Here is a 13,600-nt window from a genome sequence, read left to right as displayed (position 1 = left end):
TCAAAAATGACTGCTTTGACTGTTAGACGTTGCTCTCTAGCCCAAATCTGTGGCCTAAAATATAACCATAAACACGCTACTGGTCCTGGAAATGAGAGAGAACGGGACGACTAAGCGCAGGGCTGCAGGCGAGGCCGTTTCCCAGCGTACCGCAGGGAACTGGCGATCACTGGGAAACAGCCACAGCAGTTTCTGCTGCCTCGCTACCTGACCTCATTAGCTAAGGCAGTGTGCAGGTTGAGGATAACAATTAATAACGAGGACAGACCTACATTATTTATGCAAAAGACTTCTTGCCGCTCTGAAGCACAAGAGAGGGCAGAAGAAAAAAAATGCTGTTCAGAGTTATTCCTGTGAAATTTATTTCCCTTCTCTGTAGAGCAACGCAGTGTATGTGGAGCCCATCGCATTGAGCGGTGCCCACATTTCAGTTTAACCCCGTCACGCCGACTTTCAGCCGGCTGCGTCTCCCAAGCGGCGAGGAGGAAGCAGCGCATAAGTTCTACGCAGGGACAGGTTCCCAAGTTTGTCAGGTATAAAGCAATTCCCCGGTGGGGACGCGCGTACCTGAGGCGCGTTGTTTCGTGTCCCTGCAGAGCGTACACCTACGCCGGCTTAGCCTACGGAGCGGAGTGCTACTGCGGCAACAAGCTGCCGACCGCCGCCGCGAAGCCGGAGGAGTGCAACAGCGAGTGCAAGGGAGAAAAGGGCTCCGTGTGCGGAGGCGTGAACCGGCTTTCCGTCTACAGGGTGGAGGATCTGCGGGCTGGAGCAAAGCGACGTAAGTGGGGGGGCGGCCGGAGGGAGCAGACTGCTCCTCTCCTCGGGGAGCGGTGTTCATCTCGCGGGGCTAACACCGCAGGTGGCCTAAGCAAACAGACTGGTCCCGCTGCTCATCCCGCTCCATTTTCCACTAGTTTAGCACAGCAAGGGACAGAGGAAGGGCAGAGCATCCGTCCGCTGCGGGTCCGGTACCTGGTCCTCCCCGGAGCAGCAGTCCCGCTCCCTACCCTGTGGCGGTGAGAGGTGTCCAACCCGGCTGCCTCCGGCTTGCTGCATAAGCTAGTATCCCCGGGGGAGCAGAGCAATTGCAATGTCGGCAGGATTTAATCAGAAAAAATCCCTTCTACATTTGCTGCTAAGGAGCAAAACCATGTGTTTGAGAAAAACCTCTAAAATTGGGTGCTTTATAATGGAAGAAAAACATACACACCAATACCATTCCAAGCTCAAAAATTATCCTAAACAAAATCAATACCACGCGACTCCAGCGGGAGAATACACAGACTCTCCAGAGAAGCACACCAGTATCTAAGTGAGAGAATGAGATCACGAGGTCTCATCTCTTCCAAGGACTCCTGTTCTACCAGGAGCTGGGGGTTTGTTCCACTTTATATGACAAACCTCACGGCTTGTCACTCAATTAGCTATCACAGGAGATGCAACAGAGAAACCTTTGGGCCAACACGAAGCATATAAAATATCTAAACAGCTGAGCAGTCTTCACTTTTGGCAAGCTCACAAGACCCTACGGATGCTATTTGCTGAGCGCGAGCACCAAGACCTTAGGTTCTGCCAGTACCGGTGGTATTTCATTTCTTCGTAAAGACAAGTCAAAGTTTGTACAATAATCCACCCAGCTACACATAAATTATATATCAAAGGTACACAGACCTAAATTGCTAGTGTCAGGCTGACAAGCACATTGGCAGGTTTCCCAGGACATGCATCACTGTTTAAATCTTCAGTGTAAAAATATATATACACATATTTCACTGGAAAAGGCGACATTTATTTTTTCTTAAGAATTAATTAGTCATCAAATGATGGCCTGGAGCTAGATTTGTATTTTGTTTGCCCTTAGTAATACCTGGTATTTGACTCTCTGAAGAATCATGCAGAAACAAGCTAGCTGAGGGGCCAACAAGGGTATTAATCAAGATGAACAAGTATACTGGGAAGTAACTCTGAAGCTGTAATGGAATCCATTATTTACAACGTATAATATACAAAACAGATCTGGCATAAGGATTCACCTTATTTTAATAATATTTTGCCTCTAACGAGCCTTCAGCAGTTGAGCCCACTGAAGTTTTCCTAGGAGAAGGTGCAGACGTGGCTGGGACGGCATCTCCACCGAAATCCTGTGGGAGGGGGGTTGCCGGCTCCCCCCCCGTCCCCCGCTTCGCGTCCCGGCACCGCGCGCGCCCGCACAGCGGGACCCACGTGCCCCACGTCGCTCACGGTGACGGGGCTCAAGCTCCGAGCTACCTCCAGGCTGGGGATCGCTGCGGAGCAGGTTTTCCTAGGGGCAGGGTTCAGCCATAGGCTCCCTCTGGAAACTGGGAAACAACATAAATATCATGTTTCCCGTATCATCTGTGGGTTTTATGGGAATCCTTCTCCCTTCTAAGTGCTGATGTGGGCTGCTCAAGTTTTGTTGCTGAGTGTATTTAATACAACTCTAGATGTCTGCATAAAAAATTGTTTCAGGAATGTAATGCAGGTGTGAGATTTAGCGGGAGGTCTTTCAGGAGCATCCTGGGAAGCAGAAGAGCTTCAGCCCCTTCCGCCTTTCGTGCGGTGCTGGTCGCAATCCGACCCCAGGGAGACTCCCTTCCCCCGAAATAGCATCAAGCTCTTTTCACATCTCCCGAGTGATCCCAGAGACATAACGCTACTTCTGGTAACTGTTTTGAGGGTTTGCCCCACTACGGAGTCGATTTAAATCCTCTGCTCAGTTCCAGACAATCTTGCAAGTAACCCCTAGAGAAACAAAGAATGGCAGACAAGGAACAAAGACATAGGATGAAAGAATGGAAGCAAGTCTGGACAAAATATTTAAAGTAAATAATTCACTTTTAGAAAATTCCTTTTTTTCTTCTTTTAAAAAGTTGGACAAAGATATTAATGAATTTGAGTCTAATTTGGCACACATTAAGCAAGAAATTCCCTTCTCCATGCTACTGTCTCTTCTAAATAAAATAGTACATATATTGATTTTTCATTTTGAAAATGTCCAAAAAGCCTCACCAAACAAGACGCTTGTGTTTCATGCACAGTTCCCAGGGGAAAAGAGCTGGAAGGGGGTCGGGGGAAATCACTATTCTTTAATACTCTCCTGGAAAGCATTTATACAGCATAGTACACAGCAGAAGTGAACCTTTTGTCTCCTCTAATTTAATCACTTTCACATGGATCCTGGGCCTAACTTATTTATGGTTTGTTTCTTCCCAGTGAGTATTCAGGATTGCGCTTTCTCTAGCCCATTACATCCTTTTCTGGGAGGAATCAAAATGAGGCCAGTTTGCCTGGGAATTTCAGAGCTTCTAAGTGCCATTTGGATACGCAATTTTCCTCCATTTTTCATTGGAATTGGGCACCCAAATCTCAGATGGGCTTGAAAGTCTCAGAGATGATGAAAAAGAGAAAATGGTCTTTAAAAAGGGAGATGAATAATACATCTCTCTCATTCAGTCCTGTAAATGCGTGTGTGGTGCTCACAAAAGGTAATGAGCATTAGCTTGAGGTTGCTAGTTTTTCTAGAGTATCCTCTGAAGTCAGAAAGAGGGGCTCTTCCCGAAGGAATTCAAGCACCTGAAATTAAGGTCCTGTCATTAATTACGTGGGGGCGGGGGGGACCATTTTCCTTCAGTGACCACAGAGGAAGGCTCGGATGCTCCTCCCGGGCAGAAGTCAGACTGAAACAGGCTCCACCTGAAACAGGGCGCAGCGGTGCCGGACAGCAGCAACGGAGCCGGGGTGGGCAGGAGCAGAGGGCTCAGGGCGATAACGGCTAGCAAACAGAGATGCCAAAAACGCAGTCGCCCCGTGCTAGTTGTGTGTTGATTGCCAAAAAGAAGATTTGGCCATCTCAGTCCTGGAAGTGCCCCACAAAAGACATCAAGTGAATTAAGACATTTCAGGGCCAGAAGTCTCCAGGGTAAATTTCAAATAAGGTGGCATGTAGCACTTGAACTGCAGCAGCGATAGCCAGGGGAGCACACTGCAGGGCGGGGATCGATCCCGCGTCTCCCAGGGTACCGAGGGGAACGCCACACCTCTCCGGAAGACAGGGGACACGCTTGAGAAGAATTCAAGTTACGGGGCCGAGTGTTGGAGTAACTAAGTAGAACTTTTGGTCCATGTTATCGAGAAGAGCCAAACTAGATGACCAAACGGCTTTAAAATTTTTGACTGAAAAAGTTGTGATACAGAAAACGCAGCCCTAATGTGAAAGACCTTGTAAATACAGTATCAGAGACACTAACGCAGTTTTATTTTCCCTTACTGAAAAATACAGTATCTCGGGCTATGCTGCGTTAGCAAGGCCCGCAGCAGAGCGGGGCAGGAGAGCAGAGCGGCTGCTGCCGAGGATCACGACCCGTGCTGTACGTGCTCCGAGGTTTTTGTTCTGGACTAGCTCTACAGGCTGAACGCCCATCAGCAAGCGGAGCGCGAGAGGTGCGCTCCTGAAGCGCCTCTGCTCCGGCTTCACCAAAGGGAGCCCAGCTCCCATGGCGCGAGCCTGCAGAGGCAGGCACGGAGGGCAGGAATCACTGGGAGATGCATTTCTAAAGCGTACCCCTCATCTGAACCAAAATTCTGATGTAGATACCCCCTAGCCATGGCCAAGGATAAATCTCAAACACCCTTGTAAGCAAGCAGCTTCTTAGATTTGCTTTTGGCTCACGATTTTTTGCTTTTTGATTCACGAGAATCTGGGCCCTTCTAACAGCAAATTCATGCAGAACCAAAATCTTCCTTCAAAACTGCACTACATCTCTGTTTATCCATCAAATTTCCCACATTAGTTCTGGTGAAAATTGTTTAAGATAGCCACAGTGCCTCAAGAATAGAGCTATGGACCAGGACTCAGAAGATCCAAATTCATTCCCAAACCCACATTTCTCCCTATTAAGTGATGTTAGGTGAATTACTTCATGTCTATTTATCCAACTGTCCATTGACATAAAGACATTTTCCACCTTTTTAAGGCCCATAAAATTCTAGGGCTTTCAGAAGTGCTGTACAGCAGACTCTTCTCTTTCTAACCTAGCCGCACAGCATTGCGTTCTGCATTATCATCAGTTCACCTACGCAAGCCCATTGCTACGCCTGGGGCAGGAAGTTTCTGTGACAGTTTGGGGGGGTGGTTTGGTTTTATCAGGAGGTAGTTTGGTTTTAACAGGAGCAGGAGGGAGAATTATACTGCTGTTAGTAGCAAGGATTTGGGCCAAATCCTGATCTCACTCACACTGATGAAAAAATGAAGCAACTCTGCCAAGCTCTGTGGCATTTAGACAAGAGCAGATGAGATCAGAGGCCGATGCTTAAGACTTTAGGAAAGCTTTTCTCCCTGAACAACTTACAAAAGCCTCCTTTAGATTTCGAAGCATGCAGCAAACTCCTTTGCCCTGAAAAGAAAGCTAGTGAATGGGAAGAGAAGAGGGATATCTCAGCAACTGAGCAGATGTGCAGGAAGGTGAATCCCTGCAGGGGCTTTCTGAATTCATTTAAATTCTATTCCTTTTCTTGTGCAGATGATGGGAAGCTTTGTAGATTTTTATCGGGGCTTTTAAGCCTTTCAGGGGAAAGCATGTCCTCAAAAGAAAACTGGGACTTGCAAACAATACCAATGCCCTCCACTGGTGGAATTTAATTTAAACTCTTTGCTGCAGTCCTACTTTCAGTAGTTAGTACAAAGCTAAAGGCATGTGCTCCTTTCAGTACCATGGGATTTGCAACACATTTTTCTACTGTATATCATGGTTTCTCTTATTTCTAAAGCATTTGGAATATAAAGTTTATTTTTTAGCTTCTGAACCTAATATTGTTCTTTGTGATAGTGGTAGGATACTATGGACATTGTTTTCTCAAGAGAAACCTATTTCATATCCCTGCAGGGAGGAATGTTATCTATCGAGGATGTTTTAGAGCTCCAGAAAATTTAACAGACACCTTTCCAGCCTCTTTGATACAGCCCAATTTGACGGTGGAGATGTGCTCTGAATTTTGCTCCAAGAAAGTAAGAACAGTTCTCATTTCACATCCTTTCTTCTTTTTTGTTATTTTAAATTTTAATCTACTAAGGGAATAGCAAAGATTAGTGCCTTAGAGCTTTGAATTTGTAAATGAGTTTCTGAAGGACAAAACTCGTCAGAATAAATATCCAGTGATGTATCTGGTCCAATTGCTCTCGACTGGGGAAGGCGGGAAGGGAAGTCAGAATTGTGCCACTAAACGTGACGCACAGAAGAACCATTTTAAGTGACAAGTATAGACCAGGGGAAGAAATCAATTCCATTCCCCGTCACGTTCAAACCAAACCCAGAGCTAAAGCCGCCCCCGGGGAGGTCTCCCCCGTCGCGGGCTCACGCTGAAGACGAGCTGCCGCGAGCAGGGCTCGGCCAGCAGCGCGGTCCTGCCGTGGTGCCCCGCTTCCCAGCCCCGCTGCGCCGGCGTCGCCAGCGCTGACCCCACCAGCACCGCCCCGGGTCCAAAGGCGCAGGGCCCAGCAGCCCCCAGCTCCACCACCGCCCCGGCTGGCCACGCCGGCCCAAACGCAGATCCACTGAGCCCGGGCTTCCCTCCGTGCTGCCTCTCTGTAAATGCACGTGAGAAAAAATAAGCACTATTGTGAGCGGCAGAACGATCACACCGTAACACTTTGTACTGCACTTGCAACGATAGCTATGGTATAGGAACGAAGGCCTTGGACAAATCAAATCTGAAGTGTCCAAAGAAACAGTGCTGATCAGAGATCTGACTTTGTTCCCCTACCGATCAGGGCACGGTTTGGCATGCAGTTGCATTTGTCCTCCTTAAACACAGCTTCGGTACCCTCAGGGGAGCTATTTCCCATTCACCTGGCAGGGACACGTGTACCAGTGTAACTAAGTGGGCTACGAGTATATAATTTTAATTAAAAAATAGCTGCAAGGGAAACATTTTAGCAGATAAGCATAGCTAGAGCAGGTGAGCTTTCCTGGTACTTCTATACAAACGTCTCTCTCCACACCAGGAGAATTTACTCTGCTTTCACTGTAACCCAGCCCAGGAGAAGAATTTCAGGCAGAATCACTTTGGGACTCCTTGGTGCCAGCACACAAGGCCACAAGAAAGCAGTCAATAAGCTCATGTGTTTATTGGCTTTTGGGCCGAAGGTGAGAACAGGCACGTGAACGTCTGCTGTCCCTGTGCAGGCTCTTGCTCTAAAGCATCACCTTCTTTTGTCCTCTCCATTTATCACAGTTAGACCATGGACATAAAAACTGAAGGAGAGTTCGACCCTGGTGGGCTCAGGTAGCCTAACGGGAGGGAACATCTGGCCCCATGCACAGTTTGCTTTAGCAGCTGCTGCTGCAGTTGGGTTCCCTTCCCTTCCCCTCTGCTCTGATGGGGCTTTTTTTGTTTTTGTACTGAAGAAGATCCACTCTGCGGTCAGATTTAGCCTGCAGCTACATTCAGTCTCATGCACTATGCCAAACATTCAATTACTTTGTCTTCTAGCATCACAAAATTGATTAAAACTATTAAGGCATGAACAACAAATCCTCTTAATTACTAGGTAGAGTAATTTTCGTAGTTCTGTGACGCCGGGTGGGAAGGCCTTTCCCAGTCAACATATCCTTCACACCAGCTCGTCAGTGGTGTATGGAGAACGCGTAGTGGATCACCTCGGCGCAGTTGACTGCCCTGTGTGCACCTTGCCCACGTACCACCCCGTACATAGCACATTACCCCATTCCAGGTATTACACACCACGGGGAATATTACAGTATTCAATTCTTGCACATGGTAATACCACTTTATCTGCAAGCAAAATGCTACACAATATCATAAACACCAGAATTACACCTTTTCTTACAATTTCACCTTTTCCAAGCTGGCCTTTTCTTTTTTCTGTAATGTTTCCGTGGTGGCACTGTGATTTTCTGCATGCCTCAGCTGGCACAGACATAGAGGCTTGGTGTCATTAGCTATGGATGAAAGATGCAGGAAGGAAAAGTTTCTGCAATCTGTGTTAGAATTTTTCAGTGAAACCTGTGCAGCTTAGATTGCAAGTGCTTTGGGGAAAAGGCTATATTATTTCATAGCTTGTTTTTGGTGTGTGCTTTCTACAAATAATCAGGTTGAAATGGAAAAATCTATTAAGATCAAAGTTCCTGGTTTCAGTCTCATTCAAATCACCTCCCATAAAAGCAACTCCATTCATCTCAGTGATTTATGCTACAATAAGTGAGGATAACACCTGAAATGGAGAAAGAACTACAATGGGCACAAACTACCAGCAACTCCAGTGAACTGGAGCTGGAATACAAAAACAATCAGTTTGAGCTTTAATTCTGTGTGATATTAGGACTTGTTCTAGTCTGTTATAACCATGTGCCCTGGCTTTGGTTCTTTTCCTTTCAAAAGGAGATGCCCAGCTTCCTAGCTGATATGAACCTACTTAGCTCTCCTGAAATCAAGAGAGCCTTGTCATTTTAGTACAGCCTATTATGAGTAAAAGAATTATCCCACCAACTTTATGCAATCTGGGTAAGCTAGTGAGCTTTTTAATGGGACTAGTTGGAGACTTAAACGCAGTATCTTTTGCTCTTTGGGACTTAGAAAAAAAACAATTTGAGACACACCATATTTATTTGTTAGCTTTGCAAACTGCTTTATGCACCTGCAGTGGTAGCTTGGAAGCATTAGAGAAATGAATCTGAGGTAACAACTTCAGATGAAACCTGCTAAATACCCTTAATTATCAATTTCTTTCTTAATTAACACAGTGATGACATAGCTTAATAGCAACCCATTATCACCCCATAACACAGAGCCATGAAAGTGTTTCTCTGCCAGGTCCCTTGGACAGAAGCCATAATTTTCATATATGCTCTTTTATAAGCCAACCTGAATACCAGATGAACTTTCTCCATTTGAATTATGTTTTCTTAAAAAATTCAGCCCTTTTACTAGTCAGCTATACTATGTATTTGTATATAATAAGACTAAAACCTGAAACAACACTAAATCTTGAGCAGAGAACTCCAACATCTCAATCCATTTAAAAAAAACACCCCAGCAAGTTTGCAAGCTTGAACATGACCAGCTCTAAGGTGTTTCTTCAAGAATATGCCAAACTATCAACTTCAGCAGTAGACCTGTCATTTTGGATTCTGGATGCAGCTCCGTTCTATCATGTACTCATTAACGAAAGACTGCCAGGATTTTGATCCAAATCCCATTGTAAAAATATGACAGTGTTTCCATGGGCTTCAGTTAGAATTTATTTTGACACAACAAAACAAACATAACTAGGCCAGATCCTCACCTGGTGCAGATAACCACAAGCCCACTGACTTTATTCTGGCAGCAAGAGAGGATTAATCCAGGATCAGGCTCATAGCAGGTACAAAGAATTGTCCCCTTGCCTTAACAGACAGCAGCACAGAACAAGACAGCATTTTTATTCGAGGGGTGATCGACTTTATGGTATTTATTCTTTGCTCTTAGAACAACGCTGCCAATGGAAAATTGATGAATGACATCTAGGTTTCTCGCAAAGTGACCATGCCCATTTTTAAATGGGCCAAACACATCATTTTCACTTGAGAAAGATATTTCCTTTCATGGCTAGCCCCCCCCCCCCCCCCCATCTTATTCTTTTGGCACTTTGAGAGAAAAGTTTTAGCTCTCTCTTAGACAGGAAAGTTAGCAAAGGAAGTAGGAAAGGAATTTAGCGGAGTAATGAGAATAGTGTGTGTTTATAATCTATTGGGAATTCATAATTTGAATATAATCTAATAGAAACAGTGATTGAATCATCACATCATCTGTGTTGCTATTGGTGAATGATTGCTTTCCTTACAGCACCTGAACTGTCATGTTTAACTGAAGTGCAGATTTATGTGTTGAACTTGAGATGCACTAGTCCTGCACTTAAAAATTATGTAGTTGCTTAAAGAGTAACCACCACTTGGGACTTATATAAATACACAAGGTGAGTGAATGTGGATGGACTGTAGTTGTTGATTAAATACTGATGGGAAGACAGGGTTGAATACATTATTTTGCAATCACTCCATGTGCTGCATCAGGTAGGCGCACAATCTGAATAATCAGTTGGCTGATTACAGCGCTTTGCGCTGGCGCTTGGGATCCTGGTGCACTTCCCAGACTATTGCTGTGCTTTCGCAGTGATCACAGCGTACTCGCTGAAAACGTTTCATTCATGAAGCCAGCTCCCTTTCTTTCCTCCAAACACATGTTCAAGCCAGAAAAGAAGGCACATGTATATTTAATTTTTATGGAAATAAACTCTTCGACATCCCCTACAGAACTGAAAAATGCTCTACATTTTCAGGATCAAGTCATGTTGCTGAAACCTTAATGTTGTAAATAAAGCAACATTATTATCTGAATTTCTCCAGTCATTTTGCAAATGTAAAAATGAGATTTGACAGTTTAATATAATTGAGGAAACATAACAGTTCAAACAGTTGAAGGCAAGATCATCTTCCTTTGATTTAAAAATTGCTATCATATTAAAGTCAGTGGCACTGAAGGAATAGGGAAGGGAGAGGTGGAAGCAGTAATTCTTGTTATCTTGGTTTCTCTTTGCTATTGGCAAATGTGAACATTTCGACATGAAAAAGGCATCGTGCATGCTAAGTGTAAATCAGTGACTAAATGTTGTTCAGGCCCGAGTAAAGGAGTGTCATTTTATGTTGCTAGAGGAAACATTTCCTGAAATGGGGTAAGGGCATGATTTGTCCCCATCCATCACAAGGATTTTTAGACTTTTGGGGTGACAGAGGGGCCAATTAAGAACCCCAAAATAGGAAAAGGAGTGAGCAAAGTCCATCCCCTAGTTCACTGGAAATAATTCTGCCAACCTCTGTGTTCTCTGTGTTAGGGTCACGTTACCTACATTAAATCTACATTAGAGTGTATAAACACACACAGACAGCAACGTAGCCATAAAGAAATGCTGAAGATCACATCAGGTACGAGACTGCATTAGCCCTACCAACTATGTGGGATACCATCCTCAAGTAGTAAAAGATGCAAGAAACATCTCCTGCTGTCTGTAACACAGCCAGTTCCTTTAGCAACAGGATTAGGATTACAACACTTCCAAGTTAGGCACTTATTAGAGGAAACAGTGGAGGTAGGAAGCCCAACACACAGGCCAGCAAAGATAGCAGGCATAGTGCTCAGATAAAGGTTAATTCTGCTGTTTGACAGCCAAAACCAAAGCACTGTTGAAGAAAAGGCTGGGAAAGGCACTGCAATTCCCTCCTCCCCAAACCAATACCCCCAAGCCACAAAATGGAAAAACAGCAGGAGATGGCTCATCTGAGCACTGGGAGAGCTGCATAAATGAGGGAGTCAGTCCAACTCCCTGGCCTGGCAGAAGGTCAAACACTGACCTTAAATCTCTATTCCTCTGAACCGAGTCTAGTCACTTGTAGTGAGGTGGAGTGGCTGCAACACAGTATTATACCTTCTAATAACTTCTAAGGCTCATCTTGTCTTCATGAAAGTGACTGTACAACTACGCAGAGGTATGGAGAAATATTTGCTTAGGTCTCTTCATAAAATCTCCAACCTTCCAAAATAATTAAACACTTTACAGATGCCAAGTGGCACAAAATTGGTACATTTTTATTCTAGGCTATGTTTGAGGACCAGGTCATTTATTAATTTCTCAAATGAAAAAATATTGCTTCATTGTAAGGGGAAAGCTTCTATTTACAGGCAGAAACAGAAATATTTTGCCCTTGGATCAAATCTGTAGATAGTTTTTGACAATGTCGTATCTCATTCACTAAGCAAATGTTGGCTGTTTGGGCACAGATGGCACGTGTTGTATTTGACTCCTTATCAGAGGATAAGCACATGGGGAAGAGTGAGAGATAAGCTGCTCAGCAGTTTGGTCACGCAGTTCTAGACTCCAGAAGATTTTTAAAAGGCAAAAAGTGTTGATATGGAATAGGCAGAATTCAATGCTCTGTGCTCAAATATCCCCCTGAGCTTCCTCCAGCCATTCTGTCATTGAGGTTGAGCCTGTCCCTGCATGCCAACGCGCACACTCTTCTGAGTAGTCATCAGGGACACCTGGGAAACCCAAGAGAAAACCAGCCCAGGCTTCCTGGTACAAGGAGGAGGACTCAATTTTAGGGCCAATTTTAGCTGAGTAGCAAGTGTGCTTTTCCTGTTAAGCACATAAGCAATTGCATATTTCTTCAGCAAATAATTAGCACACATTTCCTTCTAAAACTTCTCTTCATTCTCATTAACATAATCTGGGCAGGTGGCTGCGTGCCGGGGTGAAGAGAAATGGAGATTCGTATGTACAGGACTCATGTTTCCTCATACTGCACTAAATTGACCTTCACGTATTTATTCCCTATTACCAATCCTTCAGTACCAGAGACCATTCATTTATTTCTTCCACACACCGCAGACAGCATTTCTTTGAGGACAAAGATCTCTTCTCTCCTTCACATCTTACAACCTGCTTCTGGCCCTGGTCCTGTTGCACCGCTTTATTTCATAATACAGCGGCAATATTGCGTCGCAGCCTGTTCCACGTGCCAAGTCAGATACCAAAAGTTTAGTGACATCTCAGATGCACTGAAAAAATTCCTTATAGCCATAAAACTTCCATGGTTCGTGAGCAGGGTGTTTTAGGGCACCGCTGCTTCCCCGCACAGACCCGTACGAGCTGTCAGTGCGGTCCCTCTGAACACAGGCTGTAAAAACTACTAGGTATCCTGTTCTTAAACAGTCTCTCCAAAAATATACGCAGTAGCTCTCACATTCACTTTTCCCAATATGTGAACGAGTCATACTACAATATGTATATTTTTTAGGGCTTGACCTTTTCTTAAAAAGATGCAGCAGTTAGTGGGTCTGCATTCCCATTCTCCCCTTAATGCTTTAAGTTTAAGGGCAGGTTTCCTTCACAAATTCTGTTAAAGCCAGCTGAACAAGTCAAACCTTTTACCAGCTGAGTCCTCAATTTGGCAGGCTAAAAATGGAAGCTTAAAAGAGAGCATCTGATTCAAAATGCTGATTTTGGGGGTAAATAAAAACTATTCCTTCACTGAAGATGTAGGGAGAAGTTACGCACTAAGTGCTGCAGGAATATTATCAACTTACTTTTTATAAATAAAGAAAGAGTATTCTGAATTTTCAAGCTTGACAAGCTTGTTGTCTGAAAATCATTTAAAAAATTGCCATGCAAAAGTCAGTCAGAAACACAAGCTTTACAGTGAAATACTGAACACTGCTTTGATCCTGACCGCAGCCTTGGGAAGATCAGCTTCTCCTTGCATAGCAGGCGGCTCTCCCGAAGCCCGTCGCCGGGGTGGCACTGGCACACTGACCGCCTCTCCTTCCGCAGGAGTTTCCGCTGGCCGTCATCCGCGGGACGGAGTGCTACTGCGGCTACCCCACCCGGCGCTTCACGCTGCACGACGGGGCCGAGGGGCCGCGCTGCCGCCGGCCGCACAACGGCAGCGGTGGGGCCGCGGGGCCGGCGGCCGGCAGCCACTGCCTGGTCTACCAGACGCCGGTGCAAGGTACGGCTGCGGCGTCC

At 45.1% G+C, this 13,600-nt stretch overlaps 1 protein-coding gene across 2 annotated transcripts in view; it reads left to right on the top strand.

Moving 5' to 3' along the window:
- WSCD1 (WSC domain containing 1) overlaps nucleotides 1-13,600 on the top strand; it is a 32,977-nt gene that overhangs the window by 16,131 nt on the left and 3,246 nt on the right. For both annotated transcript variants that reach the window (XM_064523001.1, XM_026107535.2), the window contains exons 4-6: nucleotides 597-781; nucleotides 5,907-6,028; nucleotides 13,406-13,583. In XM_064523001.1, the coding sequence (XP_064379071.1) occupies nucleotides 597-781; nucleotides 5,907-6,028; nucleotides 13,406-13,583 (485 nt within the window). The remainder of the gene's footprint in view (nucleotides 1-596; nucleotides 782-5,906; nucleotides 6,029-13,405; nucleotides 13,584-13,600) is intronic.

This window comes from Dromaius novaehollandiae, chromosome 19 (assembly GCF_036370855.1).
Source record: "Dromaius novaehollandiae isolate bDroNov1 chromosome 19, bDroNov1.hap1, whole genome shotgun sequence".
NCBI classification, from domain to species: Eukaryota; Metazoa; Chordata; class Aves; order Casuariiformes; family Dromaiidae; genus Dromaius; species Dromaius novaehollandiae.
This window is presented reverse-complemented; position numbering and strand designations above follow the sequence as displayed.